General features: G+C 40.8%; 1 protein-coding gene across 1 annotated transcript; it reads right to left on the bottom strand.

Annotated features, from left to right (window-relative positions):
- Positions 1 to 8,230: 8,230 nt before the first annotated feature.
- On the bottom strand, positions 8,231 to 12,981 carry lsm3 (LSM3 homolog, U6 small nuclear RNA and mRNA degradation associated). Its single transcript, XM_075462004.1, has 4 exons — positions 12,935 to 12,981; positions 10,584 to 10,694; positions 10,313 to 10,408; positions 8,231 to 8,913 (listed from the first exon to the last, which is right to left on the bottom strand). The coding sequence occupies exons 1-4, from the start codon at positions 12,953 to 12,955 to the stop codon at positions 8,833 to 8,835; spliced, it is 309 nt and encodes a 102-aa protein (XP_075318119.1). The 5' UTR covers positions 12,956 to 12,981; the 3' UTR covers positions 8,231 to 8,832.
- Between the last annotated feature and the right edge of the window lie 4,217 nt (positions 12,982 to 17,198).

Raw genomic sequence — 17,198 nt, 5'->3', positions numbered from 1 at the left:
TCGCTCTGTCTAACGCTATTTTTGTCCTCGGTTCATAAACATGCGACAAAACGCTGGCATCCGCTGCTTTGTGGACTGCAGTTCTGAGGCAGGGTTTGTCATTTGGTCATTACCTTTTGGCCCGATCTTTAAAAATGTCAACTTGCACCGATAAGACTAATTCGTCTGGCACTGTGACGTGAAACAGTGGCTTCTTGGGGTGGAGAGCAGCCGGTAAAGACTGCTTCAGCAGAGCTACGTGCTGCTAAAGCTACTGAACGAGAAGCAAACAAACAGACTGGCTCGCTTCTGCTCTCCACGGCTCCACTCGTAAAATCCCTGCAATAAAAGGCATATAAGCCTGGTCATGCTCGGCTTAAAATAACACCAGTGCAGCCAATTACTCTGGTAAGATGAAAAAAAACTCTTTAATTAGCAGGGATGCGAGGTCTGACTGAAGCTGGAAACAGAATCTAACTGCTGCTACGACAGGAGTTCTGACTGGTTAAAGATGAGCTGGGCATCAGTGAGAACCGAGCAGAAAGATGGGGTGAACACAGGCTGTGTTCGAAACCGCATACTTCTCCTACTACTCATACTAACTTTTTGAGTTAGTATGCAAGTTTGAGTATGCGAGAAGTTCCCGGATGCATCCTAGATTCTCCGAAATGTTGAGTATGCATCATGAGGTTACTACTCATACTCAAACTACCCAAGATGCAACGTAACGTGACGTCGCCGATCGTCATTTCCTGTCAAAACGGCAGTTTCAAGCTAGCTACAACGAGGGAAGGTTCACTTCCTGTTTTCAGAACAAAAGCACCACTTGTATCGTAATGGCTTTCCCTATGATAAAAGGCAACGGGTATTTTATTTTGTGAAAATAACCGGAAGTGTGTTGCTCACTGCGGCTAGCTTTAGTAGCGCCGAATTCGTGGGAACAAAATTGTAAACAGCCGGTACTTTGTCAGGTTTTCAACACGTTGGGGATCTAAACGACTACTTTCTCGCCTGAAAATGTTTCAAATGTTGCTAAAGTTTACAGAGTTTAGAGTTTAAGTGAAATCAGCTTCAGGCCGGCTGATTTCGGCTCGGGCAGGAGAGAAATGCATTGTGGGTAAACGCTCTGCATACTGTCTGATCGATGAGTATGCAGTATGGAAGTATGCGGTTTCGAACACAGTCAGAGACTGTGAATAAAAGTCGGGGTGAACATAGACTGTGAATAAAAGATGGACGTAGCCACATGGCTTCAAAGCCGGCGAGTCGGTACATCACAACGCAGCGGTCACAGCTCCACTTGGCCACTGATTTGGATGACTTTGCTGGTCCCAGTATAGAAGCACTGGAGTGAATTAGATTTAAAGTATGTGTGACTCCATCACAATAGGTGTCGTCATGCCCTCCTTCCAGTTTGTTAGCGGTGGGCTTTTCCAGTTGACCCATAATCTCACGGACCAAAACTTGTGGGAAATCAGTTCCATGTTGGGCAGAGAACTGGACAGCTTTTACAACTCTGTGAATTCTGCACATCTCCAGGGCTTTATTGTTGATTTATTTATCTATTTTTTTTTTTTTTACAAATGAGACGTGCACCATCTTTTTATTCTCTTTTATTCTCTCTATGCACAGCATGAAACTTTTAGTCCATCTGAATGTATAACCAACCAGATCGTGCGGGCGTGTTAGTTGGATTTCCCACTGACTGACATCTTAACGTATGTTTCAAATATCAGGCTCTCGATGGACTAAAACAGCTATTCATCTCCGTCTATTGTCATGTAAACGTGCTGAGTGACAACTACGAGGCGCCAATTTGAATAAACTCCCATTCATTTAGAACTGGCATTTCTCCCAGAATCATTATCGGCGTGGTTACATTGAATCACTTATTTTGATTGTCGTGGTGTCTAATTATACAGATATTAGTCCTGAAATATGTTTGTCTAATTGGGTTTCAACAATAGCCACATTCGCACTGTAGGAACCTTCTGCAGTTCCTATAACCTTTTCAGGAACGGGGCCGTTTTTTTCCCGCATTCGGACATACAGGAACTCAGGACTCCGGCCCTCAGCTCCTGGAACTATTTCAGCTCCTTCTCCTCAGCTGGGTCTGTTCTGGTTTCCATAGGAACACATCTGACGGAGGTGTTTGGTGGTTGGTAGCTCCGCCCCTTGTCATGCTATCACGGCTGAAATGTTTCCTCATACGACACGGACACAGCCGGCGTGTGTTTAATAAGTTAAACTGACACGTGGTCTCCTTTGTGGGAGAGAAAATAGCACCAAGCGATTGTGAGGTCTGACTTTTTCCTGGAGAACGATTTTGTGATGCAAATGTATTACTCTTTTGAACGCATATTGTTTTGAGAAGCAAGACGCTTTATTTTTTAAACCCCAGCCAACTAGCCGGACTACTTTCGTCAACACCAAAGCGAGGCTGGAACTCGGCTCACAGGACACAGCAGGGGGTAAGAAAATGTTCATAAATGATGTTGCTAATATGGGATGTCATATAGCTTCATGTCAAAAGAGGCGAACTATCCCTTTAACTATCCCTACGCGCCGCCCTGACGCGTAGGGGAAATATTTGTGGATGATTCCTGTCAAACAACTGAAGATCCTCGATCCATCAAAAGCACACCTGCGGGATCCTTAAACAGATTTCTTTCTGAGAAGTAGATGAGAAGATTAGTGCAAAGATTAATACTTCGCTCCCAAGTGCTGAGAGCTGTGAAGAATTCACATGCAAACAGGTGCAGCTTCCACGGGGTAACAGCGGAGCCTTTCAAAGTCACGGCGTTCTCCAGCAGTTCCTCTGCTGCACAACACGAGTGACTTCGGGAAATGAAAAAGACCTTCTTATGAATCAGATGTTTATTAGAATTTATTTATTTATTCAATTTATTATTTATTTATTTATTTATTATTTATTCATTTATTAGAATTTAGTTCATTAGAATGTTTGTATGTCAGATATGTGGGTCATGAAGCACTTATAGAATCCAATGCATTTCAATGCACGTCTCAATCCAAACAAACTTTTAGCTGGAAACACTTACTCCACATGGTTGGTTAGAGAAAAGTCGAGTGAATAACAGGAATGGATTTCTTTCTTCACCCTCGATCTGCACACTCATCATCATCACCGAACACAACTTACTGAACGGAAGCTTTTGAGAAAACATGAGGGAGAAAGAAAAGCCACCCGTCAGGCGTCGGCCTCCCTGACCCCCGGATGATGAAACCAGAAGGTGGTGCTGGTTGCTGCAGCACAAGTGACGGATGTGGATTTAAATAACCGCTGCTACATCACACACATTCTTGGCCTGAGTGTGAATGCTGAGTAATGCGGCTCCATCACATCAGAGCTCCAGTGATTGGAGCTCAAAGAGTCTCTGACCCAAGTTGTAAAGACTTGCGAGGCACGAAGTCGCTTACTATTTATTTGCCGAACACTTCAAAGACTTGGATGACGTCCCATTTGAGGACTTTTCCTGTCAGTCCAGTAACGCAACATTAAAAACCTGCCCGGTATAATTTGACTTTCATCATATTGCAGAAAGGATGACCCCCCCCCTCCCCAACATGTCTGTCCCGTCTCTTTGATTTAATTTCAGGTCTGAAACTGATTCTAAAAAGTTTGGAGAAGGATTCAGGGCTGGAAATGAGTTTAAATAAAACTAGGGCTGGGCAATGATTAAAATGTTTAATCTAATTAATCACATGATTTCCCTGATTAATCACATTTGTATGCAAAATCCCAAAATGAATTCAAAAGTAGTGTATAGCTTTTAGCATTTAGTTTTATTTTAAATGTGCTGCCATATGAATGAAAGTGCCATAACATTTGTTGTGCAAACACACTTTTAACATCAGCATCTTTCTGTAGTTTTTATGTAGAAGCCTCGCTCCACTGTCTGTTTCCTTGAATGACTTGCTGCTATCAGTTGTGTGTTTTGCCTTTAAGTGATATTTTAGACTGGAACTACTACGCTGAGAAGACAATTCAACTTGGCAGTGTTTACAGATGACTTTGGTTCTGTCGACTCCGCCGTCTGGAAGAACTTTAACATGAAAATGGCCGAGTAAAAGTTCCGTACCCTTCTCCAGGTTTGGTGGATCCGCCGATTACTTTCTTTTCCGGTTCCACAGCAGACAGCAACAGACTTTTACAAAATTGTGGGCGACACAGATGTAAAACAACCGATGCAAGATGTTCTGTTCAGGAACCGGCGGCAGAGGCCACAGGACGGTACGATAACAACAGGCACGCAGACCTCGAGCCGCACAGTCTCTGCTATGAATGAACTTTTCCAGTCGACAAAGTGCAACTACAGACATAAACAGTGTTCGGTGGAGGATTGTTCCCCTCGTTAAGCCTGCCATCTTCACCTGTGTGTTGGCTGGTGATGTGGAAACGGGGAGCCCCCCCCCGCCCCGGGCCAACCGTTTCCTAAAAACAATAAATAACCTTCTGAATATAGACAACGATAAATCTCCACTTCACAAGGCTGAAAGTCTTTAATCGCATTTGGGAGCTTATGGAGCTTTGAGATGGAAGCAGATGCCAACATGCCAACATGCCAACGTGTCCATCACAGTTACTCTTTGTTGCATTTGGTGGTGATAAAAAAAAAAAAGAAGGGTGTGAAGGATCCCATCAGGCACAACTTCATATAAAAGGAAAAGATTTCAGCTCCCGTCTCAGACCAGCAGGGGGCGCTGCTGCTCACCTGAGAGTTTAATGGACTCAAACTGGGTGAAGAGTAGCAGTAAAGTCATCAGAATTCATCCTGAAAGGTGCAGGAGTGTCTGTGGAAAATGTTATGGTGACCGTTCAAACATCTGATGAGATATTTCTGCTTGGACCGAGTGAGCTTCTGTGCTGTTTAAGGTGAATCATTTACACTTTTCAAGGCTAAAAAAAAAGGAAAAGAAAGGAAAAGTTGAGCAGTAGCCGACAGATTCTGCATCACTGTATCAAACTTCCTCGATGCGTTTGGTCCGTGGGACTTTTCTTGACCTTCGGCTGACTGGTGCTGGGGTATGAATCCTGCCGGTTCCTCACTGGCTGATTTTACCTTCTGACTTTTGATGTAGAAGTGATCAATTGGATCAGATTTATGACGTCAACTATTTCTGCTTCTTACAAGGATCATGACTTTGGCCTGATTATATTCCTTAAGTAAAAAAAAAGTGACTCAAAAAACATTACCAGCGTAGCCTTATATAATTTTTTTTTAAATTGCTATTTTTCTTATTGACTAACAGCTTCTCAGCTTCTCACTAAAGCGTATTAAAGGGCACATTTTATACAAACACTGCTTCTGCAAACTCCTGCAAAGGTTTACACTTAAAGGCAGGTTTTAGGAGCAACTTTTTGCTCTAAAAACAGCTGGAGAATCATTATTTATTCTCTCCCAGAACGATTTATCGCATTCAGATCCTTATATCATTCAGAGCTGTGAGAACTACAAATCAGAGCTCTGTCTGTTGGGTTTCGTCTCCTCGGTACTGAAGCAGAAGGTTGGATACAGCTCGACTCTTGTTAAGCAGCTTTCTGGATATAAGTTTGGTTTTGGGAGTGAAAGATCTGTTTTTTTTCTGCTTTTGCTGAAGCTTAGCAGGGAAAGTGAAGCTGTGCTTCAAGCTAACACACGCTGGTGTAGGAGTACAACGGTTTCCAACATTAGCATTTTAGCTAGAACTCGTTTAACCCTTTATGACCCGGATCGGTTTACAGGTTTTTCTCTGAAAACCTTGATAAAACATGAAGGTAAAGTCAGTTATTTACAGTAAAAGCTGCAGGTTTAACCTCTCAAATGATTTTTATTTAGTTTCCAGGTTTCCTCAGGGGCTGAGATATAAAAGATTTTAGTACACAGTTTTTGTTTTTTTTAAGAAAATCCTCACGTCTGAATGGGTTCCCGGCACCAAACATGTGGTGAACACATCACAGCAGTTTTAAAATCTTTACACTGGCTTCCAGTCAGTCACAGAATAGATTTTAAAAGCCTGCTGATGGTTTACAAATCCCAGAACGGTTTGGGGCCAAAATACATCTGTGATCTGTTCAGAGAATATAAAGCCAGCAGAGCTCTTAGATCCAAGGACTCAGGTCAGCTGGTCCAGTCCAGAGTCCAGACTAAACATGGAGAAGCAGCATTTAGCTGTTATGCTGCAAACAAGTGGAACAAACTGCCAGTGGAGATTAAACTTTCACCAAATGGAGACATTTTTAAATCCAGCTTAAAAACATTTCTTTTCTCATGTGTCTATGCATGAAATCTGCACGATATCTTTGAAGTTATCTGGACTGTTATTCATTTAAATGATTTTATTTGTTTCTCTTTATATTCTTTTATCTATTTTTAATGCTTCTCCCACTCCCTGCTGCAATGCCTTTATTTTATGTAAAGCAATTTGAATTGTTTGTACATGAAATGTGCTATACAAATAAATTTGATTTGATTTGACTTGAAACAGACGGCTCCAGCTGAGGTTCTGCAGATGTTTGATCATGAACTGAAAGTTCGGTTCATTAGAATCTTCTTCAGGTGGTAAATTCTCAAACTTTCGTAGACAAGTTGGTTAACTGTTGAGATATAAAAAATAAAACAAAATAGTGCACCAACTAATATAAAATACACCCAAAGACGTTTGACACTTTTCCATAAAAGCTGCTTTGAAAGAAGATTTGACCATTAACAGTCGGCTGTTCCTCAGATAAACTCTTATTCTGGGATACATTCAGAGCTGTTGGTGTGTTGTCATGTAGAAGATGTGAGCTGAGGTCTGAAAAAGCAGAAATGATGTCAGGGTGGCAATGAAGGGTTCTTTTGTGTAGAGGATCTGCCATCTAGTGGTTGAAACACAGCACTGCACTTTGATATATTTACATGGCTTTATAAAAACATTTTACTGCAGTAATTAGGCAGCTGGATGGTGGTTCTGACACAGTTTGGATCTGAAACCAAGTGGCCACTTTATCAGGTGCACCTGTTAACACAAAAAGCTAATCAGCCAATCGCATTTAGGCGTGTAGAGGTGGTCAAGGCAACCTGCTGAAGTTCAAACTGAGCATCAGAACGGGGATTTAAGGGACTTTGAACGTTTTCACCCCCAACTATCTCTGGGGTTCACAGAGAATGGTCCGAAAAGGAGAAAATATCCAGAGAAAATGCCTTGTTGGTGTGAGAGGTCAGAGGAGAATGGGCAGACTGGTTCCAGATGACAGGAAGGCAACAGGAAGTCCAATAAGCGCTCCTTCCAACCAAAGAACGCAGAAAACCATCTCTGAACGCTCAGCAGGTGGAACCGTGAAGAAGATGCAGCAGGAGACCCCACCAGGGGGCGCTCCTGTCAGCTAATAACAGGAAACTGAGGCTACAATTCACACCAGATCTGGACAAGAGAAGGTTGGAAAAACGCTGCCTGGTCTGACGAGTCTGGATTTCATCACAGTCGAATTAGTGGTGGAACGTAAAAATTCAATTTCTGATAGTTCTGCTAACGGGGTTATATTAAATTTTCGTAGTTCCGGGTACCGGGTTAATTTGTTTTAATTAAAATTAAGGTATCTCAGCCCCTGAGGAAACCTAGAAACTTTAAAAGGAAATTAAAGCAACTGAAATTTAACTTTTTAACGCAAAATTAGCTTTTTAAACAAGATGAACGTGCGCACGTTCTATAAATGTCAAATTTAATGCGTTAACAGAGATATATATATATATATATATATATATATATATCCATCCCTTTATGAGCACAGTGCACCATCTTCTGACGGCTCCTTCCAGCAGGATAATGCACCGTGTCACAGAGCTCATATCGTCTCAAACTGGTTTCTCCAACGGCCTCCACAGTCACCAGATCTCAGTCCAACAGAGCAGCTTTGGGATGTGGTGGAACCGGAGATTCTCATCACAGATGTGCAGCCGACACATCTGCAGCAGCTGCCTGATGCTGTCATGTCAATATGGAGCAAAACCTCTGAGGAATGTTTCCAACACCTTGTTGAAAGTTTGCCATGAAGAATTAAGGCAGTTCTGAAGGCAGGAGGTGGTCCAACCTTTAACTAACAAGATGTAGCTGATACAGTGGGCGGTGAGTGTCCAACATAATGCACGAGTGAGGGGAGAAACAGGACTTAAGCTCATGTTTCAGCCTCTTCTGCTGAAATATTACTGGGTTAAAGTCATTTGTATGTTAGATTTAGTCTGAACCTAACAAACATCACACTGAACTCTTTTTCAATTTGCTTTTTTTATTTCCCCACTTTTTTCTTGTTTTTTTACAAATCTGAGCTTGATTTACTCACATAAAACACATCAAATGCATATAAAAAAAACTACCCAACAGAAACTCAAAAAAACTTCCCAAATATGGAGTAAAATAAAACCCCTTTGCTCAGGTTGTTGTGTGCTCATTCCTTAAAAAAAAAAAAAAAAATTACAGCTTGAAACCAGTGAGACACCGTCTGGTATGAGCATCTAAATTCACACAGGATTTTTTTAACAGCTTTCTTGAACTAAATTAAATGAAATATCCACTGTGGCCCGACTTCACCGCAGGCCATGACCATTTATCAAGGTAAAAACTAAATTTCTCTCCTTCCAACATGTCAATTTGTCATTCTCTCAAAACATAATTGTCATTTGTCCAGAAAACAACGTTAATAATGAAAGAAGTAAATTCAGAGAATGATTCCGACAAGTGTTTAACGAAACGGGGGGGGGGAATATGTTTAAACCCGACTCCTGTTTGTGATGTCACCACCACCCTTTGTCTCACAACGTGAACACTTCCCAGCTGCCATGAGCCCTCCTCCCCACCGGGCGACGGTCCGGTTTAGCCCACCCTGAGGGGCGGAGCCACGAGGACCACGCCGTCTCCTCGGACAAACAGCATGGGGATGTTCCTCTTGGTGGACTGAAAGGACACAAAGGAGGCAAACGTTCACACGACTTTGGGCTGTATTCTTAAACTGTTCAATTACCTCTTCAGATCTAGGCTAAAAACCTGCTTATTTAGGATGGCTTTTAATACCCAGTAGTATGATGACACTTTTATCTTATTCGATTTTGTTGCATTTTATTGTTTTCACTGTTCTTTTATTGTTTTTACTTATTCTACACTTTATTTAATACCTGCTGTAAAGCACTTTGGTACATCATAATGATTGTTTGTAAAGGGCTACATAAATAAAATACATTTACAATTAAAGCGCCACTAAAGCAGAAGATGACGGCGGGCAAAGACTTAGCAGAACACAACAGCTGGTTCACGCTTCAGCTCGTGGGTTATCGTGGCTGGAACCTTTACCGACAGGATCAAAGAACAAACAACGTTCACCAGGAACACAGCACCTCGTCTTTGTTGTGGTGAATTTCAGGCTTGGTTCAAAGTGTTGGCCTCATTTAAGCCACTTAACTGTACAAGTCAGAGCCTTTTAGGATACAGAACTCAGCATTTTCTACAAATATTTACTATTAGGGTACCTTTCTTGGTATTTTTACTGTCTTCGTGGTAATAAAAATTATATTTCAGCTGTAAAAATGAAGTCTAAAGTTCATACAGGACACCTGTTTGAGTGGAACAACAACAAAGAAATGACAGGTTTATTTATTTCAACTAAGAAAAATAAGAAGAAAGATGTTTTTTCCGTTTTAAACAACAGTCGTGACCATTTTACGTAAAGACAACGCGAACTGTAACTCGCACTTTTTTTCATAGTTTGGCTGCTCCTGCGACTTGTATATAAAAATATATATAATTGAACATGTTTTTAAATGTTAATTCATCCTGACTGACATGAACCAAGGAGCAAACATTGTTATCTGCAGCCGCGAGAGGACGCTCAAGGGTTGTGACAACTATATGCTAACAAAGAAGCTAAAGATGTTCAGAGGTGGAGGAACGAGGCCATGATTGTTATCATTTCTAAACATTAATATTGACCATTTATGGTTAAATGTGGGCGTCTAAAGGTCTGAATAAGCAATAGCAACAACATCTGAGGTAAGTTGTAAACGCACCCTTTCACTGCCTTCCATCAAGTTACTGTAAACAGTCTCTGGATTTATACTTATGGTCCACAGCAGATGTAAAAGAGCACGTCTAACAGCCTGGATACGTCTTTAACATCACTTTAACCGCTCAACAGGAACATCAATGTTATTTTTGACATGTTTAACCCTGAAAGAGCACGTGTTCTCTTTAAAGAGAGCAAACGATTGCTAAGAAGAAGCATTATTTTATCGTTTTAGGAGTTAGTAAAAGGAAAAGCGCAGCTGTAAAAGGAGAAAAACGGAAGAAAATGAAGCTGCACCTTGTAAAGTTCTTCATATGTCTCCTCATCGATCTCCACTGTGGTCACCGTTTCCTCCACATCTCCCAGGATCATGTTGAGATGCTGATCGTATGCCTGGAACAGACGACATCAACATGAGAACGAGTAGAAACGCCCAAAGAAGCTTAACACACACACTGGAACCGATCAGAAACAACCAAACAGCGTATTCTTCCAAGCATCTCGCAGAGCAAAGCTGACAGAAATGGAGAAAAGATGGTCTGAACCGTGCCGACTGTCAGCAGCTTACATGCAGTCGGCCGCGGAGCTCCCGATCATTCCTCATCTTGACGTAGATCCGCTCATCCAGGCTGAGCCTGATCAGATCCAGCGGCTCCTCGACTGTGTTGGTCGGCGGTTGCTGCAGAACACATTAAAGACACGAGACGTTAGTTGGACTCGCGTACATATTTAATCCCTCTCTGAGCTGCATCATGTTTAGAAATGTGGTTTACTCCCTAATCTAAGTAAGGTACAGCTCAGTAATGATGGGAAACAAACAGCATTTCTTCCACTGAGGAGTTAGATGTGACTCCTCCAGACGAAACATTGTTGAAATATCTTTACAGTCGGGGTTAAAAACAGTCCAGAGAAGATGTGGTGGTTGGAGAAGAGAAACAGATCACAGTTAAAGGGATAGTTCACCTCTTTTGACATGAAGCTGTATGACATCCCATACTAGCAAAAATAAAGCTGCCGACAGCCGCACCTGTTACGGTGTTTACTGCTCGGTCTGCACAGCAGGCAGTGATACGAAGGGAGAGAAAATAGGGCCAAGCGATTGTGAGGTCTGACTTTTTCCTGGACAACGATTTTGTGATGCAAATGTATTACTCTGTTGAACGCATATTGCTTTGAGAAGAAAAAATGCTTTATTTTTTAAACCCCAGCCAACTAGTCGGACTACTTTCATCAACACCAAAACGAGGCTGGAACTCGGCTCACAGGACGCAGCAGGGAGTAAGAAGATGTTCATAAATGATATTGCTAGTATGGGATGTCATACAGCTTCATGTCAAAAGAGGCGAACTATCCCTTTAATGCCATCATATAACAGCTTTTACACAAAGCAAAGTCAGGCTGCAGAACACAAAGAGACATGGAAAAGTTTAACGGTTCCCATCTTCTGTGACCGATGTACAGGTCTGAAACTCTCGTTCAGTTTCAAGGTTCCATGATGGAAAGGGATTTTTTTTAAATAACCTTTAATTACAGTGCAGTGATCTAAGAGGGGGGTTTAAAAAAAATAAATTAAAAAAAAAGCAGCCAAAATGAAGATTTCATTGAAAGAAAAAACAGGCTGGAGAGATGAGCTGAAGTATCCATGAGGAGCAGTGCAGGCAACTGGCAAAAGTTCAACCTCTGCTCATCTCCTGGCTCGTTGGCTCATCCTCTCTGATCAACACCCGGCGAGATGGCCGGATAGTTGTGAATAATGATGGTCCCGGTGTTTGGGCCTAAATATTAAAGCCTTAAAATTAATTTTCCACTCACTCTTCTCATTTTTTTAACAGGCGCACCTTTCTGAATTTTTCTGTTTTTAATTTCTGTTGACAAATGTTATTGCTTGGTCAGTTTTTCACCGTGCAACCCTTTAAAAATGAGTATAAACCAAGTTAAGCTTCAGTGGAACAAACTGCCAGTGGAGATTAAACTTTCACCAAATGGAGACATTTTTAAATCCAGGTTAAAAACATTTCTTTTCTCATGTGTCTATGCATGAAATCTGCACGATATCTTTTATTTAATCTGGACTGTTGCTTGTTTTTAAATTCATTGAAATTATTTTATTTCTTTCTCTTTATATTCTTTTATGTATTTTTAATGCTTCTTCCACTCCCTGCTGCAATGCTTTTATTTGATGTAAAGCACTTTGAATTGTTTTGTACATGAAATGTGCTATACAAATACATTTGATTCGGATTTTTTTCATTTTGAAAAGATATTCTGCATCAGCTGGTGAGGAACAAAATAAATAAAATAAAAAAATAAATGCAGGTGTGGTTGCTGTGGAGAAAAGTTATAGATGAATTTGGGTTATTTGGGAAAGAAAGAAACTCCTCAACTTAATATGAGCGCCAAAGCACAATAAACCAGACGAATTAGATTTAATTAACAAGCTGTCCCTGGACAGGAACCACTGAGGTGCATTATAAGAGGAGAGTCTTCTCATGAAAACACCAGTGTTTTAATATATAACTAATATTTGAGCATTTCTTTTTAAAAATACAGTTTAAATGGAGAGTCTACGTTTAAAATAATGCAACATACAATCTTGTCACTGACGTGTGACAAACGTTACAGAAAACCACTTCGGAGAGCCGTGTGTATTAGTTTTAAATGTCCCTTTTGAGGTTGAACCTGGCTAATCAAACACGTTTTTGTCATTTTGACGGTAGCAGTAGAAGCTAACCAGGCTAACCCAGCTAGCCGGCGTCACAGGCCCAAACAGTCCGATAACACAAGTGCAAAGCACAAAACAACACGGTGCGCACTTAAAATCAAGAACACGATTAAAACTATCCGTAGCCCCCCCATATAAGACAGTTACATCAACGCTGTGTCACAATTAAAAGGATATTTGAATAAACCAACACAGACCTGCTCCACTTCGTCCGCCATGATTTTTGAGTTGCGTCGAGTAGATTGACCGTGCGGCAGTTGCCAGGTCTGTAGAAAATACGCTTCGAGATATAACAAAATGCACCCGCCCCATTCGCTAGTATTGAGCTGTTTAGCGGTTACTGTAAAACAAATTACAAGTAATAATTTGACTTTTAATTTACAGTGACAGTAAATATTTTGATTATTTCACCCAAAAAAACTGACTTATTTTTTTCCAACTGCTGAAACTGTTGATTTACGTCACTAATAGTATACATTTGAATTACTTAATGGCTAAATATTTAATTCTTCTACATCTTTAATGAGCTTTTTTTAAGTAGTCTCTCTAAAAATTTAATAAATGATGCTTCCGCTTTACTTACTGATTTCTGCATCTTATGTCTGCAAACCTGGCAACCCGGTCTATGACAATCACCAGTACGCTCTAACGATCCTCCTTTCCAGACTTTTCCATCCTCCACGTCCACGTTGCAGCGCTGCAACCTGTTCCAATGTAAGACAATTCATCCTCGATTTTTGTAATCTTTTAACACTATTGATTCATTTCCTTTCTTCTTTAAGTATAGACCTGTATTTTAACTTGCTTTGAGAGACTGTAAAGCCACAGTGTCTTACAGTATTCACGGTTGAGGGTCGGGTTAAAATAACGGTAAGCGTGGAAGGGAAACTACTCGTAAAAACTATGCTAGTGGCTAAATATGACCTTAAAACTGCGAATTATTGATTTGAGAAGTAAACAGCAACAACAGATGATTACAAATAAAAGTTTATTGCGTTAAAACGGTTCCAGTGAATATTTTCCTGTTGAGTTTGTTTGTGCGTGAGCTGCTCCAGCTGTTCTGGAGGGACTTAATCATATAAATCTACTTGGACTGAAGGATTTTAGTTCAAGCATTGAATCTAAAATTTAAAGCTCATCGTTGGTGAGATAAATTAAAGAACCGTGTTGTAATAAATCGTACAATACAGGCTACTACAAATAAACCAGTAATCAGATCAAATAAAGTGATCTGTAAAAGAAAAACTGAGTAATGTGAAGACGCATTAGATTAGCAATCATATTTAGCTTCTGGGAGTCTTTTTGGCTTATGAAATCTAACTTAAGAGTCAAATTGAAGTATAAACTGGTGAGTTTCCAATAATGCGAGCAGAAAAAAACACTAAGAACAAGGCACAGATGAGGTTTAAATATATTTGAGCATTAGTGCATTATTAGTGGTTGATAAATCAAGTAATACGCACGAAAACTTAGTTGTACCATGAAAAATTTAGCATAAAAAAGGGGATTTTGGTGGAAGATTTAATGCATTAAAAGCAAACGAACAGCGTGCTCTAATGGCATGTCGAAGTTGTGCACTTCCACCGACAGCAGGACAGATAAAAGGTGATTTAAAGAGAAAAAAAACAACCTTTGTCAACTGTCTGTCGATCCTTGCTGATACTGGGTTCCTGCAGCTGTTCACTTCGATGCTTATCAAGTCATCGAGGAGGTCGAGTTCTGCACGAAGCTGACTGAGATCAGTTTAATTTCTTATACTGGCCCCCAGTAGATGAAGCAACCACCCGTCGTCAGGGCAACATCTTCTTTTAGCTGCCTTCTACATCTGTTTTCGTATAGTTCATTTCATCCAGAAACGGTTTACAGAGTTAAATCTGTGTTGAATTATTGTACCAATCTCCCGCTGGCTCCCTCTGGGCTGTGTGAGTCTTCATTTCTGGGTTTTTTCTCTGGTTTTCTGTACATGTTTATCGCAGTAAATGTGTGTGTGTGCCTCCTCTGAACTCAGTGCGGTCCAGTGCTCCATACTGGGTTTGTCAGCAGGCTGAGGAGGCAGATCAGAGCAGTGGTGTTACCCATTCCACCCCCGGCCGCAGCATGGCTCTGTGGTGGAAGAGATCCCTGCTACAAACACCTGGCTAACACGCAGCGGTGCAAAGAGCTCCGAAAAGTTGTACTCAAGTACCAATGTTAAAAAAAATACTTAAGTAAAAGCACAAAGTACTCTTCTCAGAGTATCAATTCCTTTTTAAAGGGACACTATGTAATTTCTTCCCCCATCTAGTGGTGCAATTTTATTTTGCAAAGTTGAATGAATTTGCTCTCTAGCGCCTCACGTTTTCAAATGTGCGCTGCAACTTCTTGAACTACGGCAAGCGGAATGTGTCAAGATTCAAGAAGCTATAGCTTCAGACTCAAGGTCCATACAAACAAAAAGAAATCAAGACACACAGTACAAAGGATTACACAATACACACACAACAACACTATGAATACAGATGACAGATAACATGTCAGATAACATAACATCTCCTTTGCTGTGCAAGCAATGCAATTAGTCATATTCCGGGAGTTACCGGAAGTGACGTCGACGCAGCGTTAGCATTAGCCTGCATTAACAATAAGAGCATTAGCAGCGGTAAATAAACTCCCGGTAAACTTACAAACTTTCTAATGCCTCGTTTTGTGAGTTAAGAGCCTATGTGTACTACGGCAGAAGTTTGGAAACAATCAATGCATTATTAGTGGGATCATTTACGAGATAAAATCTATTTAGCATATATATATATTTTTTTTTTTAAACTTTATTAGTAAATCAACAAAATAACAGTTTACAAATGTGAGCATAACGCCAAAAAGAAGATATCCAGGGGGAGCATAGGAATAATAATAAAAAGAAGAAGATGATGCACTTACAAAAAGAAAGCTAATGAACACAAAGACATATGTGCCAAGGAATAAAATCTATTTAACATTAGCGGCTGTAATAAGCCATTCGGCGGACGTGACGTCAAAATGACGTCATTTCCGCTTGCAGGCCTGGCGTTGGGGAAAACGCGATTCAAAGTGCTTTTTGTCCCTCTCGGCACTTCGTCATTTTTCATAGACCAGAAGGACATGGCAGCCTCCATAGAGCTCGCCCGCTCTATGTAGATACAGACAAGTTATTCTTCACTCAGGAGGATAAGTGAGATTTTTGACAGAGATCATTTTACACCAATGAGGACTAACTTATGTATGAATATGTTGATTTTAGCTAATAAATGACTTAATTTATTACATAGTGTCCCTTTAACTGATGTAAATGTACTTTATTTATACAGCCCTCTACAGACAATCATTACGATGTACCAAAGTGCTTTACAGCAGGTAATAAATAAAGAGAAGAGCAAGTGAAAATAAATAAAAAATAATAAAAGAACAATGAAAGCAATAAAATACAACAAAATCAAATAAGATAAATGTTATCATGCTACCGGGTATTAAAAGCCATCCTAAATAAGTAGGTTTTTAGCCTGGATCTGAAGAGGCCCAGGTCAGAAATAAGACGCAGCTGGACGGGGGGCTTATTCCAGAGCCTGGGGGCAGCTTTGGGAAAAGGCTCGCTCACCCCAGGGTTTGTATTCTGACCTGGGCACTTCCAGCAGAAACTGATCTGTTGACCTCAGAGCTCTACCAGGACTGTTAAAAGCTCAGATAAATACGACGGGGCGAGGCCGTTAAGAGCTTTAAAAACAAACATTAAAAGTTTAAAATCAGTTCTATAAAGGACAGGAAGCCAATGGAGGGAGTTAAGAACAGGAGTGATGTGCACACGTCTGTTGGTGTTGGTTAAAAGACGGGCAGCAGCGTTCTGCACCAGCTGAAGGCGACTGAGAGAAGATGGCTTCTTTTGATGGCTGCTTTATTGCATCGTCAGTAGCAGGCATTGGATTCGATTCAAATCCAGGTTCAAAGCACATTTCTCAGACGAACAATATAGAAAAATTACACATAGGCGATTTGTTTTGTAAACATGTGTAGATATAAAGCAGGAGTTTTGTTTGTTAAAAGAGTGACAGAAATGTTTTTGAACCTGCAGAGAACAGTTTAAACTTTCCCCAACAACAGGCAGGCTGAGTGGACAAACTAGCATTTCTGTCCCACTTCAGCCCTCCTCCTCCGTCTTCTCTTCATCATTTTCACTGTTCACTTCTGCCTCCATTTTGGCTTCTTTCTCTCAAAATCCTCTCAAAGTCCACTCTCTACTCCGCTGTGCAGGTGTGGAACCTCCGGAAACCTGTGTCTGCAGCAGCCGTGCAGTTGGCCTTTCCTCACATTACGTCTGAGATCATTTGGCCCGGACGCGATCTGACGTCCATCAAAATCTGCCTCCTTTCCATTTGTAGCGTGCTCTCAGGAAAGACAGAGAATGGAGATGTTTACATAAAAACCTTCCCCCCTTTTCCAAATGTCTTCACC

The sequence above is a fragment of the Odontesthes bonariensis genome, chromosome 3, assembly GCF_027942865.1.
Source record: "Odontesthes bonariensis isolate fOdoBon6 chromosome 3, fOdoBon6.hap1, whole genome shotgun sequence".
In the NCBI taxonomy this organism is placed as follows: Eukaryota; Metazoa; Chordata; class Actinopteri; order Atheriniformes; family Atherinopsidae; genus Odontesthes; species Odontesthes bonariensis.
This window is presented reverse-complemented; position numbering and strand designations above follow the sequence as displayed.

Coding starts and splice junctions, on each gene's coding strand:
- lsm3 (XM_075462004.1), bottom strand. CDS start 12,955: ATGGCGGACGAAGTGGAGCAG. Junction 10,409..10,583: donor AGCTCCGCGGCCGACTGCAT/GTAAGCTGCTGA, acceptor CGTCTGTTCCAG/GCATACGATCAGCATCTCAA. Junction 8,914..10,312: donor CATATGAAGAACTTTACAAG/GTGCAGCTTCAT, acceptor GTGTCCTTTCAG/TCCACCAAGAGGAACATCCC.